Source organism: Opisthocomus hoazin, chromosome 10 (assembly GCF_030867145.1).
Source record: "Opisthocomus hoazin isolate bOpiHoa1 chromosome 10, bOpiHoa1.hap1, whole genome shotgun sequence".
Classification (NCBI taxonomy): domain Eukaryota; kingdom Metazoa; phylum Chordata; class Aves; order Opisthocomiformes; family Opisthocomidae; genus Opisthocomus; species Opisthocomus hoazin.
Window position 1 is genome coordinate 13,556,195 of NC_134423.1, and position 25,552 is coordinate 13,581,746.

The 25,552-nt window shown below is 40.8% G+C and overlaps 1 protein-coding gene across 8 annotated transcripts in view; it reads left to right on the forward strand.

The window, feature by feature from the left end:
* The window catches only part of MYO9A (myosin IXA), a 192,851-nt gene that overhangs the window by 47,050 nt on the left and 120,249 nt on the right, over positions 1 to 25,552 (forward strand). For all 8 annotated transcript variants that reach the window (XM_075432172.1, XM_075432164.1, XM_075432167.1 and 5 more), the window contains exons 3-5: positions 19,699 to 19,793; positions 23,773 to 23,835; positions 25,053 to 25,152. In XM_075432172.1, the coding sequence (XP_075288287.1) occupies positions 19,699 to 19,793; positions 23,773 to 23,835; positions 25,053 to 25,152 (258 nt within the window). The remainder of the gene's footprint in view (positions 1 to 19,698; positions 19,794 to 23,772; positions 23,836 to 25,052; positions 25,153 to 25,552) is intronic.

Here is a 25,552-nt window from a genome sequence, read left to right on the forward strand (position 1 = left end):
TTTTAATTAAAAAAAGATAAAAAGAAATAAAAAGGAAAAAAGAGAGAAGTTTAGCAATTTCTGGCCATAATGCAATTTTTAAAATCCTATTTTTTGCCAGAGTTTTCCAGATCTGTAATACCCTTGTGTTTGCTAGGAGGGAATAAGAACAGAGAAACGGGATTCCCTGTGCACTGACTTTGTGGTAGGGATCAAAGATTTGCTGATTGCCCCAAAATAGGCAGACTGACTTACGGTTTTCAATCAGGAGAAAAATGGACAAAGAGCTGTGTAAGGGGTGCCAAAGGAGAATGAAAACGTGGATAAAAATGCTCATGTCCAGGATAAGGGCAAAATGTTAAAACTTTGATCAGTTTTATCATCAAGGAAATTGAAAATTACTTGGAGAAATGGCAGGTTTGGGGAGCAAAGGTTTGGCGTGGTGGGTCAGGGTGGGAGCTGTGTCCCAAATATTTGATGCTTGAGTACTTTCCACAGCAGAACAGATCTAATCTCTCCGGACTTCAGCAAAGCATCTGATGTGCTTGGAGAAGAAACAAAAAAGGAAAACAAAAAAAAAGGGGAGAGGAGGGAAAGAAAAAAGAAAGAAAAAAAAAAGGGGGGGGGGGGAGAGAAAGATCAAGCAGATTTTTATAACGTGAAATCTTTTTTTGAACAATCACTACTTTCTCTGAATTTGCGAAAACTTAAATACAGGCTGGGAGATGTAAGGGGTAACACTGAGTCTCTCCTGTGAGAAAGTGTGGGGTTCAGGTGGGGTTTTCGTCTTCTATCTTACAAATGTCGCTGTGAAATTGAATTATGCTTTAATTAAGGAGATGCAGAAGATTGTCCTGAAGAGCAGAAAATTCCATATTTTCTTTTGTTCACAAAATTCAGGTGGAGTGGGCTGCATCTGACAGAGCCAGGGAAGATTGGGGGTTGCCTTCTTAAAATAACCTTCTCTACCAGGCCTATATCCACTTCATCGAACATAAACTTCGCAAGGTTTAGAAATACACTTCTACAGTTTAATTTAAGGCTCTGAAAAATGTGAAGTTGGAAGTACTGGAGTTTTTCTGTATTGCCTAGGCTACAGCTGAAGAAACGGTGATGCTCAGAGGAATGTAGTTGAATTATCAGGCTGAACTCTACATTTCTGGGCCAGAGTTTTCTTGGTATTTGAAGGCCTCTGGGATAGAGGTAACCTTGCCAGCAGTTCATAAATTTGAGCCAGGCTTTTTTACCTTAGTCAGAAAATTCATGTTTGAGCTTTATTTAAGCTGGGATTCACGGTGATCTAATCTCAGTATGCTGCCAAACCCAACCTGCAATTTTTCTTTTTTTCTTTTTTGCGTTTTGTTGCTCTTTTTTTGTTCTAGCTTTGGTGTTTCAGATCGCTCCCTTCCCTCTCCATAGTGTTTTTTCCCGGAGCTGTTAATCAGAAGTGGATGAATGCACACAATCGCCCTGCAAAAAGCCTCTCTGCTAATTGCAAGCGCGGCGATGGGGTAGAGAAGCAGCTGTAACCGCAGGCACGCTCTGCCTTGTGCACAGGGTAGAGCTGACCTGCTACGCAGCAGGGCACGTTTTCCAGGAAAAATTATAATGAGTAAATATTCTTAATATCTCCAAATAGCAGCTAGAGGAAAGCACGTGGTGGTATTTTGCATGTATTGGGAGATTGTGTGTGTGTGTATAAAATATATATATATATGTATGTATATGTACACGCAAACACAACCACATGAAATCTGCATTGCAGGTGTCATATAGGAGTCCAAAATAGCATATATGTAATAATATCTACTATAATAAAATATGTAATATAATAGTAATGTAATATGTATATACACACAAATCTGCATTGCAGGTGTCATATAGGAGTCCAGAATAATCAAGTAAAACCCCACTTCATTCTCTGGGTTGTGGCTTGGCGTGAAGCTTTGCATCCTCCTTGTAAAAAGCATCATTTTAACTTAATTCTCAAGCTGTGGAAGAATGCATGCGATAACACAAGTAAGCCCTTTTTGCTATGGAAAAGCTCATCTGTAATGGATCCTTAAAATAGTTTGGAGAGTAGTTAGCAATGGAAATTTGTCCAATATTTTGATTATTGCAGCTGTTAACGAAAAGGTGAGGTGTGTTATTTGTTGCTTGTTGGGTATGAGTGGCCCCATTAGGTGTATAGCAGAATTGAAAAGGATGTCAAAGCTAACTTAAAATTATATGTATTAAGTCAGTTTTAAAGGAATTTAAGTGAATTCCCCAAAATAACAGCTGGTCAGTCCTGGGATGATGATCTAGAATTCCCAGCGTGGCCCTCGGAGCAGTGCTGCCATATAAAAGCCTGGACCAGGCAGTGGTTTTTCCATGTGGCAAATACAGCACAACAAGGCTCATTTCCCTGTGTGCTTTTCTTCTTCTGCAAATCGAAGCAAAGAATAACCTGCTTCTGCATCCTCTCTTAATTGCCACTGTATGTTTGCTGTAAATCAGAATACTCTATTGCCAGAAGTCTTAGATTGCTCTCTCCACAATATTATTTTTTTCCCCATTTAATGCCAAAGACCTTTGCTTGTGAAGTATGCCTAAAAATTCAGCGAGGCAGGTCATCTGCCATTCCCATGCGTATGGCCAGTCAGTTCTTAAATCACTGGTGATTTACTCGTCATTTTTGCATCATGTAGCTGCTTAAAATGAGAAATAACTCCAGTCCTACTCCTCCACTTGTGCTGCAAGTTGCGTAAATTAGGATGCCCATTTAATATTGCCAGCGAGACAATGATCCTTCCTAAATTTTCTTGTGTGTGTGTGTACCCAAACTCCTTCTTTTATTTTATATTCTCAGTATAACAAGCGGGCAACCAAGAGCCAGTCAGCCTGGATTAATCCTGGGCTTGGGCTGCTTCAGGGGGGGTTACAAACCATAATATTGGCGTTAACGCTGCAAGATGGGAGCGAAGCTTTCCAAAGTGCTTACGCAGTACAAAGAAACTTCGCTGAAGCCTTTCGACTTGCGTGCTACTTTCTACTTTGGGTTGCAAAGGAGAAAACTGCGGTTTCTAGAATTACATCACAATTATGATATTTGTAATAATAGAGGTGCAATATAAATAGCCTTATGGCAGAAGGGAAATAAATGGGTAATGAATGGGTGCGACCTGGCTGTTGCTGCCTTGGTTTTTCATTCTGGCTCATGCAGCCCTTCCCTCTCTATAACATATGGTTTTCATCGGCTACAGGGAAGCCAAATAATTTCAATAAAACTGGGAGAAAACATAATGCTTTAAAAAAACCCAACATATTGATGTTTGCCTCATTTTCAAGTGGGGTATTAATTAAATTTATCAGCCTTGGTTAATGACAAAGTGGATGCTTGTTTGGATGCTGGGGTATATGCGTCATCTGATGGACAATGCAATTATAGCTTAATGAGGTCAGAGCGCTGCGTTTTTCTTAAAGAGTCTGAAATGATAAATAACATGAGCTGAGGTTAGTCTGAATTTTGGTGCATCCCCCTGCTGACAGCTCAGCAGAGCGCTGCAGCACAGAGGCGACGTTGCTGATCAGAACAGCCTTGTTTCAGGGGGACCGGCCACGTTTGCTCTAGGATTAAGCAGGCAGCAGTATCTGCATTGTGTTAGCCTGCAGCAAAGATGCATTTCATAAATTGCTGAATACAAGGTATATTCATATAAAGTAAATACGTGATATAGGTGAGGTCTATTAACATAAAATAAATATAATATATACTAGATATAGTAATATAAAATAAAAATTTATATTCATATATACACATGATATGTATAAATATATAATTACAATATATTATTTTTTTTGTATCTGCCACTCTAGGTCTGATTAGGGTTGTCATTCAGGCTAATTTTAAAGTTTAGAGGTAGTGTAGGTCAGCATCTGCTTAATCTCCATCACATTGGCAGCCCCCCCCCCGACTAAGTTTTTAAATTGCACTTTATTGATCGTTGGGCTTTTAAAGACATCCATAAGCTCTTAGCAAGGGCTCGGCTGCGTGCAAATGTAGTATTTGTCTTGCTACGAGCAGTATTGACCCGAGCGGTTGGGCACTCGAGGAATATTTAGTAATTTTTTTCCGTTTAGGCTGCAAAGCTGTTGCGGATCATTAGATCGACTGCTCCTGCTTTCACTGGCTTATTGTTACTGTGAAAGCTTCATTAATATATAATTATGAGTAAGCAAAATATTTTTGGTTTTCTGTATTAATCACCTCAGTTTGGCAAGAAAAATGTAGCTGGGAGAAGAAGCTTTTTGAATAACTAGGTTGTCTTACCTGCTAGCTTATTAAGGCATAAAGGATCTGTGTGAGCAAATACTGAAGTCTATAGGAGCCATAAGTTTGCATTTTGACTTTAATGGTTGCAATTTTTAAATTGCTTGATGGTTATCACCTCAAAAGATCTTAAGCACTAATTTTTCCAAGGAGTTTAATTACATTTCTAGCTTTCCACTGGAAATTCAAAAGGTAAAACAGGTTTGAAGTTACTATTCAATAAATAAAAAAAAAAGGTTTAAGCTTACTGTTAAGTTTTATACTTTGAGAGAAAATGCTGCATTTCCATTTATTTGACTTGTTTCAAACCAGGTTTGATTTGACTTCACCCCAGATTGCCAGATCCACACTTCATTTTGCTTAGGAGTAAAATTTCTTCAGACAAGAATGCGTGGTTGGGGTAGGATGCTTGCAATTGCTGAAAGCGTTTTCAAGAGAAATCGTGGAGATATTTTATTTTTCAGTCACATCCTGTTCCTCGCCATCGAATCAGCTCAGTTTAATTTTGTGCGTCTTGCTGCGGACCGGTGCCAGGGACGTGAGTAAGAGGATGCAAAAGGTGAACAGTTCAGCAAGTCGGTACTTAAATGTGTTGATAATTCAATGTGGAGATTTCCCTACCTCTTTCTACCTATTACATGAGCTGTCTTTGATGCATTTGTTTTCTGAAGTGGCACTGGAAGAATTGCAGATGTAGTAATAATCCCAAACCCACTTACACTGTATGTGGCTGGCTCAGGATCTTGATCCGGTTGGGAATAGGGTCTCCCATGTATTTATGCCACGCATCCCAGGGAGCAGCAGAGTAGAGATGGGAACCTCTCAAGGTGGTGTTGATGCTCAGCATTGCTTATCTTCAAACTTAGATTCTAGAGAGCCTTAGCACCAGTTCCATCTTTATTTTCCCCTTTTTGTACAGTCCCTGTAGATTTTTTTTTTTTCACGCGTGGATTTTTTTTCAATGCCTTGTTTCAGTTTCCACCTGGGTTTTCATTATTATGGTGACTTTCGACTAGGCAGCTGATGAATTTTCAGCAACTCCCATCCACCTGGATGCCATCCAAGGGGAGAGATGGGCAAGAAACAGCAGAAAAAAGGAGAGATGACCAGGGTAATAGCCTTGCGTATCGGATGCCGGAGGCTGGGTGACCAAAGCCTTCCTGCTGAAATCCGGCCAGCATGAGGTAGGACAATTGTGCTGCTGTTTTTTTCGGGGTTTATAAACAAGAGGATGAGGCTTAGCAAGAGAAAGAAAGGTTTCTTTCCGTTTTTTTTCCTTTTTGTGAGTTTTTTAGTTTCCTTTCCTGTCCCTCTTCCTCCCCCTGAGCTGCAGGCAGAGCTATTTAGAGAAGAAATGCTATTTTCACGAGTTTAATTTTTAACATAGTATTTTACTTGCTGATTAAAGTCAATAAAGAAATACATTTAATGCCCTCGCTTTAGAGATGCAAACCCCTCCCCCCTTCCCCTTAACTACCACTAATGGTATTTTTGTGGGGGTTTTATAAAGCTGGTTTGAGTGAGCGAGCAGAAGCAGCATCCCTGTCTTTTCTGTTCAGGATAAATAGATGCGCTCCAGCAATTTCTGCTGCACCCCACATGCATCTTCTCTATGCAAAAAGGAAACAGAATAGTAAGCAGATTAAAATAATACATTTACATCATCCTGCATGATGGCACCCAGAGTGGCTGGGCTCCTTGCTTTAACCCCACTTTCAGGATGGCGTGTTCTTTATTATTTAAGTGAGATATCTTTCAGCTCTACTGCCATAAAATCTTTCCAAATCACCCTAAGAGATATGTGCCGAGACATTTTGACCACAATATGGCTATACCATGACCGCTTGAGCAGTCGTCCCCTCGATAGTTCTCAGCAGCTTCAGATTTGGGTGGTGTATAATGAGATGAAACAGATTGCTGTCTGTCAGTGTGGTAACTTTTATAGCTCTATGTATGCACTAAAGGTTTTGGAAGTGAATAATATACAATTAAGAAAGTAAGATCTGGATTGAAGATACCCTACAGCCTTTTTTCTGCGCTAAGACTGATACCTCCACATACATGTGCTCTACTGAGTTTGATTAAAATCATATAAATCATCATCTCTCTAGTTCTGCCTTAACTGAAGTGAGATCTAAGACATCAAAACTATGTGTTGTGTTCTGTATTGAGAATACAAAAGTTATGTCTTGGATCAGAATACAAAAGAGAATACAAAAGTTATGTCTTGGATCAGAAGTTGCATTCACCCCCTGGAAGCTCTGTAACGTGTAAGAGTGGCCCATGGCATGGGCGGTGGCTGCAGAGCTGGGGCTGTGCCTTTGGGCATCACTCTCCTGCCCTCAGTCCTGCAGGGAGGGATGCTCCTGTGGTCCTTCCCTGCTCCGGGAGCAAGCGCAGGAGTGCCATCAGTTCCTTTTCTTGCAAATGCTTGTTGTCAGTTCATTTTTTACAAACCAAGTGTATTTAATAATGACCCACTCTTTATTCTGATGGGTTGCTGTGTGTTAGGTCACCACCCGCTTCCAAAAGAGAGATGAAAATGTGTTCTTAGGTAGACTATAAACTCTATATCGCTGCTCAGCACAGGGAGTGCTTGTTTTTCCCCTTCCTTCTTCACATCCCTGTTCCCCTCTGGTTAAAGATCCTTTTCTTCCATTGGGTTCAGCTGATGAATCTCTTGCTAAATTCAGAAAAAATGCTCTCAATTTGCACTTGAGTATTGAGGTGTCAGCCTGGCAGAAGGCATGTGTACCCAAAAGCTTGTTGTGTTTTCCAGCTTTTCCAGTTAGTCTGGTTAAAGAAAACCTTATGTCTGTCTACAAAATTTGTCTCGTCTCTATCTGTATCCCATCACAGCTACTACAATACCAGCATCGGGCTGTGAATTTTAATTTATTTGCTATATATTTAGCAAGAATTACCAAAAGACTTAACCACTGTAGTGATTCTTCCAAGCTTGAAAGAAGAAATGCTGGTCTAGACATTACTGTTGTAGAGCTTGCAGGTTTCTATAAAGGTGAGTTGTACACTGTTAGTTTAATTACATGGCGACGGAGAGAGAGCATGTTGGGTGAGTATCCGCAGAGTGAGAAGCAACCAGAGAGAGTTTATCAGGCACCATGGTGGCGATGAAATGTACAGTTTAATCACCTGAATACAGTTTAGTACCTGTCTACTGGAAACCACTGCTTCAGGAAAACAGAGAATTTCCTGAGCATGTACTCTAAAGAAGCATTGCTTGTTTGCATGAAATTAATTGGAAAACAAAGTCTGCTGTTACTGTTTGCTCCAGCAAGCAATACCCCTGTGAATTTTCCAGCTGTATCTTGTGCATTTCTCCTGCAGTCAGCTGTGCAGAGTGTTGTAGCTTGAAAGACATGCGCACAGCTCCCAGTGCAGCAAACAGAACATTGCTCATTTATCCTGAGCAGGTCACTGGCTGCCCATCAATCGCATAAGTCTTTTCTGAATATCTTACAATTTAAATGCGGTATTATGCATACGCCCTATGCTAGTCTTTACTATATTCTTCTAGAAAGCAAAAAGGTTTAAAACGTTGGTGTTCCCCAAAACATTACATACAAAAGACTAAAGAGATTACAAAGTTAAATGCTATTAAATGCCTTTAGAGGCTTAATTTGCACTGCAGTTCTTAGGCATTCTCAGTGACACGGCATCCTCCTCCCGCTTCCCTGCTGTGTGGAGCTCTGGAGATCCGCTCGTTCACGCAGCAAAGCGAGCTCACAGCTGGGAGGACACCGGCTTCGTTTGCTGTGACATTTGGGAAGCGTATTGCAACTGATGGAGGGAGAGCTCAGAAGGAGGTTTGATGGTTCTTGGATGCTGCTCTAAAAATCGGGACTGTGTTCCTTCCTCTGGTTTGCTCCATTTTGCGTCAGATCGCCAACGTAAAGTATGTGGTTTGTGCAGGCTTTTCGCTCCTTGGTGTCTGAGTACTTGAAGTCTTGCAGCGATATTGGGTGTATGCAGCCACCATAAAAATTAATACTTGAAGTGTTGTTTAAAATGCTGCCTAGTAATTGAAGATAATGGCCGCAGGCTATGTTTCTTAATACATACATGAAAAAAATTGAATAGAGTGAAGATAAGTGGTCCTCACTTCATGATCTCTCTTGCTTGGCCAAGGTGGGCGATGAAGAGCTGCTACTCATCCTCATGTGGGGAGAAGGAGCAGCAGGGGCTCTGCATCCTCGGCACGCCGTCCAGCACCTCCCTGCTGGTGTGCCAAGGGTGGCCTTGGTTTGACTCCTGCCCTTTCCGAAAAGCAGGGGAACATGCTCCCAACACCCCGTCCCAACCGCTCAGGGTTTTGCAAAGCTGAGCTAGGAAAAGGTGAACAACAGAAAAATATCTGTTTTTCACAGTGGTTTCTGCTGTGTGGAAAGCTGGAGTACAAAATCTCAGCATGTTTTATTAATTCAGGGCTTTCTTATTTGTTGTTTTTTTTAAAAAAAAATTAGAAACCCCAAGACTGTTCTCAGAAATACTGGCCGTGGCAGTATTGGAGAATACTGTGCAGAGCTAACTGGGTGATTCTGGCAGGGTGGCTTTGAAATGAGAGCTCGTTCTTTGTATGGAGACCTCTTGCAAGACAAGCTGAATTAAAACACCGTGCCCGGCCCATCTGGTGCCACGGGGCATCAGCTGTTTTGGACTCGCATTGCAGCTGTTCCTTTCTCTGTAGACAGCGCATAGTATGGTGTTGTATTTACCCCCAGCTTAGCAACCTTTTCTGATTTATAGAAAACCTCTCGATTACAACCTCAAAAATATGCACATTTAATGCCTTTGGAATGGTGACTAGCAGTACCTCTTAAATTGTCCTCTTTTGCTTTACCTAAGCAGCTGAAAATACACATTTAAGCAATTACATGCTGTTTATATGACACCTGATAGGAATATATTGATTTTTGAGACTTCTGTTTTGCTCCATAAAAATAATCAGTGCCAGCCATTGTTTCTCCTGGCACTTATGAAATATTCCTGTCACTGATAAGATAATTATTTTTTTCAAAGGTGTGCATCAGTCCAATGAGATAATTATTTTTTTCAGTGCATCGGTCTGGCTCCTGCAGGTGTTGTGGTCCATCCCCAATACTTAGCAATAAGCATTTTTGAGCTCCCATTTCACCATTTGAACTGTGCTAAAAAGGGGAAAAGGCATTTTGGTGGCTTGATCGGATGTCTGAAGCTGCCTGTGACTACTGAAACATTGTAAGCACTGGAAAACATCAGCCTGGCAGAGCTGCTGTGGTGTAAGCAAGTAATCTTGACTGCGTATGATGCACAGGAATTTGATGCTGCAGCTTCATAGCGCTTGATTCAATTCCAAAATTTCAAGAGAGTTGTGGATTATTTATGTAATCCCACAGAAGATCAGGGAAGGGCTGGAGATGTGTATATTCACGTTTAACCTTGTCCTTACTCATACGATATTTTACATGCAGAAAACAAATGGGGGTTTTATTGTGTTGATTTAATGGCAGAGCTCTGTTGGGGTTTTTTTGGAGGGGAGGGTGTGTATTCTTTTTTGTCTGTAACTAGCAAAAAGTAGCAGAGATCTAAAAGGAAGGATAACACAGGCAGAAGCCAAGCTGGATCTCGTATTACAGTGGTATGCTTTTGTTGCTGCTAACGTGTTTTTGTTTTTCTTCATTACACATATTTCTCTTGGGAAAAGCAGGAAAAATATGTGTGTAAAATATACATGAGGGCTCCGTGCCTCTGCTGAGAGGTTCCAGATGGGAGGCGTTACGGTAGGGACACTTTCTCCTGCCTTTCAGTTTGTGGCATTGATTTTGGTGACAAACTGCAGGAAAACTTGTGTCAAGCCCAGAACAATGAACGTTTCAATGTTTTTTAGCATTTTTGGGGCTATGCAAGTATGCAGTGGGAAGTTGAAACTTTGTTTCTAAACAGTTATGGCCCCGTGTAGAATCATCATATTAAAAAAGGGAAACAAAAAAGGGTTTTGAAGGGATTTTGAGAGGCCTCCTCCAGGGGCTGGAGGGTGTCCAAGGGCTGTACACCGGACCGGATACCTCTCCCTGATTTAGAGGCTGATGGTTGGTGAGGAGGGGATGAAAGCTGGTGGAGATGCCTCTCCAAGGGATGAGACTCTTACCGGTGGGCAACGTTTCACTTCTGTGCTAGGTAGTGGCTCTTGGCTCTAGCTGAGTCTGGCATTGCATTGGAGATGCTCCACTTCAAGAAGACATCCCAAAACTTTGGCTTGTTTCCAGACCTGCCCTCGGGCTGAAGGTCCACAGCTCCACCACCTGAAGCAAGCAGTGTTGCAGCAAGAACCGCAGCTCAGGCAAGCCATTGCTGATACCAGCCTGTCATCACCAGCTCTTAAAATAAGTGAGTCACAGCTTCAGTGAGCGCTTCTGAGTGCTACTAGAGCCATCAAAAAGTGAGAATGGAGATAGGAGCTCGTGTATGGCAAAGCATGTTGTCCTACAAGGTTGTCCTGAGGAAATGTAGTCTCTTGCATGGATGTTTTTGCATAATCATGGAGTAGTTTGGGTTCAAAGGGACTGTAAACATCGTCTAGTTCCAACTTCCCTGCCATGGGCATGGACACCTTCCACTAGACCAGGTTGCTCAAAGCCCCATCCAACCTGGCCTTGAACACTTCCAGGGAGGGGACAGCCACAGCTTCTCTGTGCCAGGGCCTCACCACCCTCATAGTAAAGAATTTCTTCCTAATATCCAATCTAAATCTACCCTCTTTTGGTTTAAAGCCATTACCCCTTGTCCTATCAGTACATGCCTTTGTAAAAAGTCCCTCTCCAGCTCTCTTGCAGGCCCCTTCAGACACTGGAAGGCTGCAATAAGGTCTCCCCACAGCCTTCTCTTCTCCAGGCTGAGCAGCAACAACTTTCTCAGCCCTTCCTCACAGCAGAGGGGTTCCAGCCCTCGGATCATTTTTGTGGCCTCCTCTGGACCTGCTCCAACAGGTCCAGGTCTTTCCTGTGCTGAGGGCTCCTGGTGGGGTCTCACCAGACGAGAGTAGCGGGGCAGAATCCCCTCCCTCAACCTGCTGCTCACGTTGCTGGGGATGCAGCCCAGGATGCAGTTGGCCTTCTGGGTGCGAGTGCACACTGCCGGGTCATGTTGAGCTTCTCATCAACCGGCACCTCGAAGTCCTTCTCCTCAGGGCTGCGCTCAATCCATTCTCTGCCCAGCCTGCTTGGGATTGCCCCGACCCAGGTGCAGGACCTTGCTCTTTGCCTTGTTGAACTTCGTGAGGTCCGCACAGGCCCCCTTCTCGTGCCTGTCCAGGTCCCTCTGGATGGCACGCCATCCCTCCAATGTGTTGACCGCACCACTCAGCTTGGTGTCGTCGGCAAACTTGCTGAGGGTGCACTCAATCCCACTGTCCATGTTGTCAGCAAAGATGGTAAACAGCGCCGGTCCTAATACTGATCGATATAATGGAATTATATTTAAAAAAAAAAATAGTACTTGGGTTTGGGTTGTCATGTGTTGTACCATTTTGAAGCATCAAAATTTCCAAGGCAATGTGCTTCTGGCCAAAAAGACCTAAACTGTGTTACTTTTGGAAGTGTGCGAAGCCACGGGTGAGGACTGCCTTTCTACAGCCGTCTGTAATGCTTGGGGCACTAAAAACGCTGCGGGGGGTACTTCAAAGGCAGCGATTTACCCCCCTCTCCTGCAAAGCACTAAAACACGTGGATGTTGGTCTGCTTTTGGAAAAGTCGTGTTTTCTTTAACAGTGGCTTCACGGCAGGTGAGACGCGAGTGGTCAGCAGCTCTGGAGACTCAAAAGCCTCCACCCTGAGCAAAACGGCAATCCTCGTGCTATGCATGTCGTCTACTCCTTGGGTCCAGGGACAGGAACTGCTGTATTATTGACAATCAGACTTTATTTGAAGTAAAGGAAATCAGCTGTGGTCCTGACAGACTGCAGGGTCATTTCTAGCAATTACAAAGGGGTTTTAATTGCAGTGTCAACTGTTTGTGATGCGTCGTTGTACTTCATCTAGCTCTGTAAAAACGGATTATGCAAGGTGGGGAAATCATGGTATGCCTCAGTGTTGTAATATATAATATGACCTATTTGATAGTGACTTTAAATATATATTAAGGGTTTTTTTATCTGTCAATATTCTATTAGTGCTGTTTTGTTTCTGCTGTAGTGGCCTTTTATGGTACTTGTATTGCCTACTAGGAGAGCATAAAGTCTGTCCTTAAGCCATGACTTATTTTCAGCTAGTCATTTTATTGCTCTGTGACTGTTTTTAATGTCTCTATCGGTATGAAAAAAATCATTTGAACCTGTGTTTAAGGAGACTTTGTCCGGTCCTGGGACCTGTCAGACACTTCCTATCTACATCTCATGTAGTAAAACTTACTCTTTGGCTGCAGAATATAAACACTAGGAGTTGTAAGCATCCACTCGGTTGGAGAGACCAGCCTAATAACACCAAGGTACCCAACTTCCTTTTGGGATACTTCTGTAGATCTGAGGCTGAACCTAGGCTTAAGATTATTTTTTTTTCCACCAGCATGTTTGTTGGCCAATGTGAGCGAGCTTGCTGGAAAACGCCTGCATTTGGCTGCTCTTCCCAGGGCTGTCCACCCTACGCATAAAAAAATAAATGTATGAGCAGAGGACCAGGGATGCGAGCCAGACCTTCCGGATTTGGCAGCCTCCGCCTCCAGGATCCAACCTTACTGGCGTTTGCCAATGACTGTCTGCCAGCTTAGCTGTGGTTTTTTTTCCCTGTTACAACACTTGCATAGGAAAACTGTCCCCATTCGGGAAGAGGGCTTAAGTAGGAGGCTTTGGTTTGGTTTTGGGGTTTTATTTTCTTGCATTGCGGTTACATCATAATCCCTTTTTTCCCAGAGCGTTGCTTAAAAGGAAGAAGCTGAAATGAGCTGATCCTGTGCTTGAGTATGGGAAAAGGAGGAATATTCTGCCAACGCTGAAGCATTTGCTAGGAATGTAGATGCTAAATCTTGTTTCTTACATAGCTGATAGTGCATCTGTATCAGCAGAGCTTTAAATCTCTCATAAGAGCGTACGTTGTAATGACTTGTATAGTATTTTATCTAGGGTATCATACTCTACAATTGTATTTGGAGGTGCGCTTGATATTTCCGTTACATTCACTGGCACTTCTTTTATTCAATTAAATTGACCCCCCAAAAACTTCTCCAAATCAGTGCTCTTCCATTAAAAGTAATTTTTTCCCATATTTGTATTGAGGAGTGTGAACTCTGAGTGCACAAAGGCAAGCGGTCTTAACTGACCATGTCCTTTCAGCCTAATCGCTGCATAGGATTTGTTGGTTAATTGCTCCATCCCAGGATGGTGACTTGATTCAGCTGCACTTGAATAGTCACAGCTTTGCTGTGGCCAGGTAGGTTTAATGCAAATGTTTTACAATGATAAGACATTTTTAGTTGGCATAAAATATCTGAAACAAACAAAAAAAAGATGTTTCATAGCCTGTGTCATGAGAGAAGTATTTTATATATAAGTTAAATTACAAGATATGTCTGTTAATGTGGTAGAACTCACTTGGCTGCCATTCAGTAATTATAATTATGAAATGAAGTATTTGATGTGCTTTATACTGAAAGAATACTGGTAAGTTTAATTCTGTGTAGTGAAGACTGCGCCGTCATTGACAGTGGGATGAAGAGTGTTTTAACCTTCATAAATGCAACAAATGATAGTTTTGTTTGGAGTGGGGAGACCCCTTAAATGTGGTTTTAATTTCTTCTTTTACCTGTGGCAGACTTGTATTGCAAGGAAGGAAAACATGTGTCTAGTATTATTTATATTATATTATTTTTTCTTGTGGTACATCAGCAGCTGAAACTTTGCAGATACTTTCTTTTAAGAAATACTGAGTCGTTGCATTTTGCGCAGCCTTCTGTGTGCTGTAGATGTTGCCAACCAAGGAGGTGCCATGGGGGTTACCAACTAAATGGGGGGAGTGTTGAGGAGGAATACCTTAAAATGTATTGTGAATCAGGTTAAGTTGCATGTAAATCATGAAATGTGTGAGAGACTTGGAGATTTTTAGATATATATGTGCAGATGTAGTCTTTTCAAACTTCTGCTTGCCATTTAAAGTCTTCTGGTCATGTCAACAGCCAGGAGAAATTTTCTCTATGTGTTGGAGAAAAACATTATCAATTTGTGTATTAAAAAAAGAAATGTGTTTTGTCATTATGGACCTGGTGTTTAAACTACTTTGTCACTTTTGTGGTTTGAAATGGAAAATTGAGTTTTAGCTCTGCAATGTGCTCCAGTGGCCTGCTGAAGAAAAAAAGAACGAAAGAGAAATCTTTAAAAGGTTATAAAGGTCAATGTTTGGCAGTTCAGGGTTGCAGGTCGTTCTCGATGAGAGCTCTGCTCTAGCACTGCAGCACGAACGCTAGACTTTGTGGTTTGTGCTTTTTACCATAAAAGCATCGGTGGTTTCATTAGGCAGCATGGAACATCTCGCCACGACCAAGAGAATTAAAGAATGAGGTATCAGCGCTTGAACTTGTGTTTAGTTGCTATATACTAGATATTCAGTATTACTGCTAGGCCATGCAGAACAACGTCTTGAAGGATTCACATAAATGCTATTTTACTTTGCAAAAATGCAAGTTGTAGCTCATACTTTTCGGCGTTGGTGCTTGTTTAGGTGCTCATTTAGGTGTTGTGGTCTCTGCTGCAAAGAGGTGGCTTTTAGTGCTCCTTACGGAAACCGAAAGTTGGGGGGAGATGTCAAAATGGTGTAGTTTTAGCAGGGCACTTCAGGTTGAGAGGCTTTATCAGGTGGTGAGCTGCAGATTCAAACGAAGTATTTCCCAGGGCAGAAGCAATAATGAGAAGGGACTTAGGAAAGGCTCTACCTTAAGTAGTCTAGGTGCATTTTATGTTCTGGCCATCATTCAGTATATTTCTGTTAAAAAGCAATATAGCAGGACAAGAAGAGTGCTGGGAGCTTGGTTGCAGGTTGAACGAAAACAAGCAAAAAAGACCTTTCTCATCCAGCTGTTTGTGTGTCAAGGTGCAGAAAGGAATTCATAACCATAGAGAGTAACTTAAAAAAAACAGTGAATGCCCTGGTCACATAAAAAAGACATTAAAATTACAAAATTTCAATCTGCTATTTTTTTTCCTGTGTCTGTCTTCTTTTGGAATAAAGATATTTGTGTATTTTTTTCAAGTGTAATGTATAGAATATTAGGAAAATTAGCCTTCATATCTGGAAATAAATTACAAGTGATGTTTAAGATCTGACGATAAATTACAGGTGATGTTTTAAAATCTGATGTTTCAAAATCTTTGTGGAAGCAGATGCTGGGCTTCTCTAACGGAAGCTATCGGTAAAGCATGCGAATGCACATCTGACGTGCATTGAATCCTCGCTGTTACGTCATTTGTGTCGTGTCTCTCCAATTCTGGCCCTAGCCTTGTCTTGCTGTCACTCGATGGTGAATAGACTTTTCCTATGCTGTCTGCTTACTGCAGTCCCTGTATGTTAGGGCTTAGGCTCTGTGGGCATTGTATGGATGCTGCACTCCTGTTAGGTCCTTTACCAGCACCTATATATGCAGTGGTTTTAATTCAGAAATATTCTCTTTAGTTGCAGAAGTTCAGACAAGCAGTTTTTTTCCTCTGGCTGCGATACTGCTGGTTGATGCTTTGAGTTTCCACCTTGCTTATACAGTTACAAGTCATTCATACTTTATGAATACTTTTGATTCATGAATTCCAAAATTCACAGTCAACTAGGGAATATGAGTCTTCCAGCAGTCTCTTGTCTGATATTAACCTATTTCTTGTCCCTAGCATAAATGAGCGTGACTAAGTCTTGCTCTAAGTCCCTTCAGTACCCCACGATGGAATATAACTATTAATATAACTGTTCCACGGTGGCATAGCCCATATCGAGATTTAAGCAGTTGGCTTGCTTTTCTTCTGATATATTCACAGTACGGCTTTCTAAAAAATTAAATTTACATTTCAAGCAGATGACCAACCATTTAAAAACTCTTGTCTATTAATACATATGTCTTTCTATATAGGAAAAATAAAATTATATAGCTCTTTTTTTCCTCTAAGGGCGAGTGCTAGAGGCTTATTTGAGAAGGACGGGGCTGGGGACCTTAAATACACTAGTGAAGTCACATATTTCCACGAGTGCTTTCACTGCAGAAGCTGTTGTGCTGTGGGGGAATGACATTCAGTTAGGATTATCTATATAACAGTATCTTATTGCCATATGAGGACAAGTCACTGCAGTGTTTTCCTAGGTGTAGGGGTTTGGAAAACAGTCTTATTCCAAGAAAGACATAAAAGTAATCGTTATTCCGGCTGTAATCTGCAATTAATCCAGACTGCTTTAATATTCAATCCAAAATGGAGAGGCCACGAGCCTTCGGGATCAGGTGAGGAGGAACGTGAAGTATTTAGCCACAAAACTCTTAATTCTTATTTTTTCCCTGCCGTCCACGATAAGCATTTCTTTGTGCGGGAGGGTGGTAGGAGGCAGGAGGAACGGAGCTGCTCGTTTCTCTGTTGAATCACCAGCGCCGGGTCCAGAGGGATGCTCAGCTCCTACAGAGGAACGTATTGAATTTTGTTTCCTTTGAAATGTTGAGCCCTGGCCAGTAAAAGCTTTGGTCTCCCCGAGAATTTTAGGAATGCTGTTACAGAGTTTTGTCTGTTGAGCTGCTCAACAGCTTCGAATCAATGAGTCAGTAAAGGGAAATTATATGAACAGATGATAATTTGTTTTAGGGAAGTAGTTATAACTCATTTTGTGTTTTCCGAGGCTGAACTATTATATTATGCCCTAGCTGCAGAAGGACGTGGTGTCCTGTTCAAGTATATATAGATTAGGCATGCATAAATTGAATTAATAGCACTTTTTTTGATAGCTCAGTAGTTCTGTTAAAGAAACATGGTGAGTAAACCAAACAGAAATGTATTAAGTTGTCTTAAGTTAAACATCAGGCGTCGCTTTAGCTACTTGTTGGCCCTTCACCAGTGTGCCTTTGCCGTAGAGTCAGCCGTAAGTTTTAACCAGACGTGATCCAAAGAGCTTTCTCATTTACATCAGCAATAAAGAAATATGCACAGGAGAGGGGTATTATGGGTTATGATTTCTGTAGGCGTTTGGGTTACAACATATAATGGCATATTAATCCAGAAAGAAAGCTCATAAAAAGAGAGGACTCTCGCAGTTCCCCACTCCTATATTTGAAGCATTTTCTCCTGACTCTAAATGTTCCTTGTTACAGAATAAAAGAGACTTATTCCTGGGTCAGGCTCTTCCCAAAGAAATCCTAACACATAAACCTTATTTCTGTCCATGAGCTATTACTTAAGGTATAAGCATAGGGAACCGAACCAGAAAATCCTTTTAATATTTTTTTTTGCTTAAATTCTTTATTAAATTATGTGAAAAGGTGATTAAAATAGGGCTACTGTCTGTTTAGTCTGAGTTCATTTGTTAACAAGTGAACAGTGTTCACTAGGTGTATAGAAAACTTAGCTTATTGCCTTCATGTGATGTCTTAGATTGCAGTCGATCCTATTGCGGGGAAATGCTCATAACATAATTAGTATTATTAAAAACAAATATAGGACTATATGACGAAGCACTGGCTTCTGTTGAATATCGACATATTCTGCTTATGAGCTTCTTGCTGTGTCTCTGCTTGCTTGAAATACCTGAAGGAGGACGGGTAAATTGCCTGGAAATGTGAAGTAGCATCCTGTTTTTTAATGCCCAAATACCTATTTTTTTAGGGAGAGAATGCCTAGATTTTCCTTGCCAGCAGAGTTTTGGGGGCTTCAGTGGTCACCTGGAGGTGCGGGCACCTTCGACGCCCTCCTAAGGGTGGGGTAGAGGAGGGATGTTGGGTGCAGGGAGGATTTGAGGGGGCAATAAGCAGAAAACAAATATAGGCAATCCGAAAAGATGTGAAATGTCCGCAGGGGAGAGCTCCTTAACTGCGCGTCTGAAATCAGCATCGCTCAAGTATAACCTGCTCACTCAGCAGGTTTCAGCTATTGCAGAACTCGTTTTAGTCAACTGAAGTGAATTCATATGCAACAGCTTGAGTTTAAACAAATCCCTGTATTCAAATGGGGGGGGGAAAATCACGTTGTTATTCTGTTACAACCCTCCTTCAGTTCTTGAATCATTAAATCTAGCCAGATTGCTAAATAAATCTGCCTGGGAAGATAAAAAGTAGACGTGAGAGCACGCATCACGCAGGTACTGAAGGTGTTGAATGCCTTTTCACCAAGGTTTCATTTAATTTGGCCTTTATTTTTTGCTTTTAGTTGCAAAGTTAAATCTGAAAAGGTCAGTTGAAAAGCTTCAGATTATAGATGTAAAGTCCTTTTAATCTTTTCTAGTGAATAGCTGAGTAGGGAATAAATCTTTTGGGAGCTTGGAGCTGAGCTCTGATATTAAGCCTCAGCACAAAATGTATTTGTAATTGTAATTCAATGTCCATACACAAACAACACTTAGAAATTATCTTGCTATAATTACCTTAAATAAGTTTGGCTTAGAAGAAAAGATGAATGATTATCAAAACTGGTTTAATAAATCAAACATTAATTGTACCTGGCAGCTTGACAGATTCTGTCACCGTGGGCCAGATTATTATTAAGGTGATTTAGGCACAATTGAAAATACCAGTTTTCAGTGAAGCTGAGCTGCAGTGCTTACAGCTTTCCAATAGCTCTTCTGTTTAGAGATCTCTTTTAAATGGCAATAAATGTCTCTCTGTATTAGGTGCCTCGATAAGGCAGGGTTTAAGTAAAAGCTTTGCATAATAAAGACTTGAAAGCATTTTTATTTTGGAAAAACAAACAGCAGCAAATCGAAACGACGGTCTCTGACATGTTGAGAATACTCTGGGTTATGCTGGTGCAATAGATGACATTGTCTAACAGCTGAGTAGCCTTCAAAGCATTTTTCCCCCTAATTCCATATACGATTAAAAAGCAGCTTCCTCTAGCTCATTAAAATTCAGAGTCTTGTTGGAGCGGTGTGCTTTTATATTTATTTAAATGAATAAAGCGCAACCTTAATATAGACTATAATAACTTCAAATCTTAAATCTGTCTTGTACAGCTAACGCTTTATTTTTAAACAGTGTTTATCTACCCTTCATGAATACCAAACTGAAAATGAATATGGTCCCCAGAAGCTCGTCATATTATTTTGTAGACCATTCAACTAACTTTCACCATATGCTTTTTATTAATTATACAAGGATAGTAAAATCCCAAAAGTTAAGTTGTTAGTGATGTGCATATAAATAAGGTAAGGCGGTGGCTTTTGGAATGTAGTGATGGCGTATCTCTCTCTTCACAGGCTTTTGGAAATGCAAAAACGGCACATAACAACAACTCGAGTCGCTTTGGCAAATTTATTCAAGTGAACTATCAGGAGACGGGCACCGTGCGAGGGTAAGTGGGAACTGGGTTGAAGATACTGTACGTACTCTTACTTGCATAAGAAGCCTAAACAGGCTGTTGTAGGGGCTACATGAAGAAGAAGGTTAATTGTTTTGGCCAGTATGTTTCCTGAAATGGAGAGGGGGCAGAAAAATATATGGGTTTTTTTAGCATGTTTAAATCCATTGGTATGAAAATGTTGGCATATCTGAGCTGCACATTGAACTGTGAATACATCTGAGCTGGCCTCAAGCCACTTGAGCTCTCCTTAATCATGATGTCAACTTTAGAATTAAGCTGAAAGGTAACTTTTCCTCTCAAGATAGCAGTAAAGGCAGGAGAGGGGAATACTTTAGCTAGGATGGGTCAGAGGGGCTGGAGCATATGATGAGCAAGTAGAGGCTGAGAGGCTTGTTCAGTCTCGGGAAGGGAAAGCCAAGGGAGGATTTAATCTCCAACTGCCTGATGGGTGTTAGAGATGACAGAGCCAGGCTCCTCTTGATTGCTGTCTGTTTCCCATTCCATCTAATGGAATTAGATGCTTCTGTCTCTACCCTGAAGTCTCTCTTTAATGCAGCCCTTGACCAGTTAGAGCCTCTTTTTTGCCCCGGCCCATTGCAAGGAGATGCTTGTCTGCATCTTGGTTCTCCACAGTTTATTTCGGTGTCTCTTCTGCTACCCAGAGCTCATGGGATGTATAGCTGTGACTCAAACCTTCCTTCTCTTGGGGAAGGCTCCAGCAGAAGTGCTGTGCAGTTGGAAGCCTGTGGATGAAACCTTCTCGGTGGGCTTACCTGAGCCTGGCTTTCTCTTTGGCTTTAGACAATTTAGACAGAGTCAGGTTATCACAAAGTGACTCAAGCTAGCTCTAAATGAGCAGGGCTACGTTAACTCTGCTTTTTCTCTGGGTTAATTAACACAGTTGGAAAAACAAAGAGTAGAAGTGACATGCCAGTGGCTGTAGAATTTCTGCAGCTAGCTAAGAGATCTCTTGCTGGGACTCTGTTGTTATTTTAGAGAATTGCTTTTAAAGTTTTTTTTTTTTTTCTTATTTTCCAGCAGAACAGTATCACACAAATAGCTTCCATTAATTTTTCAAATGAGCTTGGGTACTCTGTGTACCTTCCTGCTGTTTATTAATCCTACGTCAAATCTGATGTTCTTTTTCCTTTTTTTTCCTTCTTTAATTCTGGTGAATAGTTCTTTTAAAAAGATAAGCCTCAATTTTTTTTTAATACCTACTGAAATACAGGGTATCAAGAATCCAACAAATGCCTTAACAATGTCTTATCTTGGCATGCTGTGTCAGCTCCATGGAATTGGCCTCTATTTATACTTGGCAGATAAGTGCAAGTAACATTATATTCATATATTTTGGTTCATAAAATAAGAGGAATTTTCTCTCTTCTTCAAAAAAAATGCACTTTCTTGGTCTTTGGTTGCATGGTGTAATGTGACTGTGCTTTGCTATAAGCTTGCCCTTCTGCCCCAGTGAAAATAAAAAGACATTTAAAAAAACCTGTCAGCTGTTCCTGGCATGCAAGACCAGATTTTTTTCCCGTAGTCTTAGATCATAGATCACAAGTATTTTTATTTTTTTAAAACTTAGCATAGATTTTAAGCACAACTCGAGTCAATTATCCTGTATTCTGCATATTACTTGCTTTGTTAATGTAAGTGTAATTTGAAGCCCTGAATCAGAATTTTGCTCTGTTCAGAGGCTGAAAATAGCAGTTGAATATTTGCTTACAAACCCTATGAATATAATGACCCAAAACTTGAAGTGAATTTAAACTTAAGAGATGTAATAGCCAAGAGATTTAGGAGCAGCCAACCCCGCCCCATGAAATGAAGTCTTTGAAGGTGTCTTTAAAATTGATGGAGCATGAGCAATGGCTACAGTTAAATGCATTCCCATAAGGCTTTATGAATTTATTATGTCCTGTTCGATGATAAGTGAGTTCTGGAAGAAGGTCTTCACAACCTGTTCAGTCCTCACAAGATGATCAAAAGCCTCAACATCTGACATGCTCCATAAAATTGCAGAAGAGGCAGATGGAGACATTTTAATTAAAAGCAACAGTGCACTGGTGTAATGGTAAATTTGTGCAATGGCGTGGGGCTGTATCTCAAATACCATGAGTTGGCGCTTTCAAACATGCTGTGCTCGGGTGTTTTACATGTTGGTATTTGTATATGAAATTCAGTCTCAGATTTCAGATTATGTTACCTGGTATGCTAAGTACAGGCTCTCTAGCATGCTTAAATGAGTATTTTGCACAAAGTCGTGCTCTTAGAACTCCTTTTCTTTACTCTTAAAGGTAGATCTGACATAATTGACAACAGTAAACAAGAAGAAAACATTTGGAGACACCTACTTTTTTATATTTGAATTGGTTTTCCTTTTCACTATCCTATTACAAGAGGGGACATACGTTCTTGGGGCATGTACTCAGAGTATTCTACCAAAACAACACTTAAGCTGCATCTACCAAAAAAGTTTAAAAAATAAAAATTAATTTTTAAAAAATTTGCCCTGATTTAAGTAGTGATTCAGACCAGATGACCTCTAGAAGACCTTTCCTAACTAAATTATTACATAAGTGATTTTTTTTTTTGGGGGGGGGCTGCTGTCTATAAGGAGAGCGGAAATCACAGGGGAAGGGTTGAAATGTCAAGGGCAGCGGACATGATCCAGGTTGTCACACAGCAGCGTGGGGAGCTGCTGCCCGGGGGTGGGACTGGGATCTGGGACACTCTGATACCTTTCTCACTCCTCTGTTCACCGAGCTGGCAGTGAATTTGTGGCGTGGCTTGAAAAGGAAAAATTTGTTTCAGGTTAGAAATGGGGTCAGCGAGGAATATCCATAGACTGTTCTCAGCTTCCTTACAGGGAATAAACCAGAATAAACCTTTTTGGTGTACATCATACAGAGGAATAATACTGCTTTGCTGTCTGTCTGTCTTTGCTCCTCCTATCCACCAAGATCATCACATTGGGGGTTGGAAGTGCCATCTCCAGTAGCCTCTCCTAAGAGCTGCTGTAAGAGTTGTCACAAAACCTCTGCAGCACATCCAAATGACTTTATTTTTAGTGAAAGGAGGGGAGAGTTATTGAGGTGCAAGTAATAAGTAGGTCTGTCTTCCCCACCTGGAAACCATGGTGGAGAAGCAAGCGTAGAGGCACCTCCTTGTCCTACCATGCCCAAGGTTCATTGGGTTTCCTGATTCATACATGGCTACTAATGTTGGTGCCACGTCACTGGGCGTCTGTAGCTGGAAAAGCACAGCTACATCATCAAAATTGCCAATTATAACTCCAGTTTCTAAATCACTATCATTACTGGTTAGCATTGTTTGGAAGAAAAAAACCTGTCGAAGCCTGTTGTAACTCTAAAAGCTTGAAAAAAGTATTTAATATGTAAATTAAATATGTTTATTATGGAAGCTCTTAGGATAAAATGTAAACTCCAGTAAGGAACTCCTGCAATTGTTTATTTTTTGACCATAGCCACAAGTTAATAACCCGAGTTTTGTTGAGAAGTGGCTCTTCTGGAAGAGGGAACGGTGATTTGGCGACTGATTCTGAAGCTAAATCTGATCTTGCAAGCTTTTGCACCCAGATGTATTTCTTGTGTGCACAAATCATGGTCTGCAAGCAATTTTATTTTGCTGGCTTTGGCTTAAATAGGTATCTGAGATTCTTTGTTGCTGTCAAAATTTCCCCCTGCACACCCTGCCCATAGGCTAACGCATCTGAGATCGTGTTTTTCATATCCAAGTTAGTGTTGGCTTTGTATCAAACCAAAAAAACCTCAAAAGCCAAACATAATATTGGGCTTGTTCTGCCTAGGAAGAAATTTATATAACTAAGTGAAACAAGGCTGAAACTTTTTTTTGTGCATACTATGAACACAGCTTTACCAGGACTTTTCAGTCCTTTAAGTTAAATATTGGGCCAATGAATAATGCTTTTGTTTTTTCCTTCCAGAGCTTATGTTGAAAAGTACCTCCTGGAGAAATCCAGACTAGTCTATCAGGAGCACAATGAACGGTAGGTACCTATGTTTTACTTACAGGGTTGGTTTTGATTTCTGTATGTGCCGATAGTGCGGCACGGATAGCTTAAGCCCCTGTTTGAGCTGGCACAGGGAATCAGGATTTTCACGCTCCTAACCCTACTTTGCTGTTTAGGGAGGAATGTGCTACCCAGGGAAAATAAACTGCATTATTGTATTGGAGTCCTTGACTTATATTTTCCATTATATGATTCGTGTCATATGGATTATTACGTATTATTTGTTTTCTTGTGAGCTATTTAGTATCTTAATTTTGGGGAGGGGGGAAGATGGTATTTTAATTCTATTTCACAAAATTAATCCATCAGAGGGGCCTCTAGAAAAAGCTAAGATTACATAGGCAACAAATACAAGCAAGTTGTTTTTTCATAGCTGCAAAGTGTTATTTACATACACGTCTCAGTAATTATTGCTCTGATTTTAAATAAATTTGCTGCTTGTAGTTGTTTTTCAAGTCTTGGCACTTCTGTCCGTGTTTTCCTTTTGAGATAGATGTTGTGCGAGAAGTTTTCTGGAATGCTCATGGGCTGATCCTGAAGTTAAATAGCATATACAGCCGTGACAAATGTACTCTTGGGTGCTGCAAGATGATTAAACTTAGTGGTTCTTGGAAAACATCCAATATAAAAGCAAAGTTTTTTAATTTTAGAAATACTGCTAAGCTCTTAGTGTTAATCCGCATTAGAGCTGTCTTGAAGCAACTCAGTTGAGTGTCACTTGGGCTGTTTTTAGTATTAGTTGTATTCAAGTATTTTGAATATTTGAGTAGCCGTAAAAGTTGAAGATTTTTCCATTCTGTCTTACTGAACTGCAACTGCAAAAGGATCACCTTTTTAATGCTAATAAAGTCTTAAAAATAATTATTTCTGCATTGCAAGGAAATATATTATTTTAATGCTAAGAAATATGTAGGCATTGCACACGTGTCTGAGGAAAACGTGCCAATGTCGGCTAGGAATTCTTTAAGTATATTCTAGGGCAGTGGATGTCCTTGGATGGAAAAGAGGCATCTCGCTCTCCATTATTTGGTTTAATCTTTCACATCACTGCAAAGTGGGTACTGGCTGTTTCTAAACAGTGTTCAGGTCTGAGTTTGGAAGCTGGAAAATCAGGTTATGAGGTTTACATGTACTTCTCTGCTTTATGCTGCTGTTTGTTTTGAAGTCTAACATCGTTTTTTGTTTGTCACCAGGAACTACCATGTATTTTATTACCTCCTGGCAGGAGCGAGCGAGGAAGAGAGATCAGCATTTCATCTGAAGCAGCCTGAGGAATATCATTACCTCAACCAGGTGGGAATACTATACAGGAATACAATACATGGTCTTGCCTTTTCTACGCTGATCTTTAATGCTAATAAACAATGTGTGGAGTAGTAAAAATGGGTTGTGTTAATGCTCTGTAGGCAGCCTTCCATCATTGGCAATAATTCTGCATTGGCAATCTGAACACCTGATAGTATGAAGAGAAAAAAGAAAAAAATCGGTGCTTTCCGTTTTGTCCCCTACCTGGGATATGTTCAATATATTGTGGGTTTAATTGTCGAAGGGTGAAACATTAATAATTTACCTGTTATCTGTGTGAATGTCATTTACTCATTAACATCTGTCTGCTGAGTAGGAGAAAAGGGGAAAGTGTGTGATACTAGTAGCTCTTCAGGATATAATGTCTTGCATGAGGTAGTCCTAATTC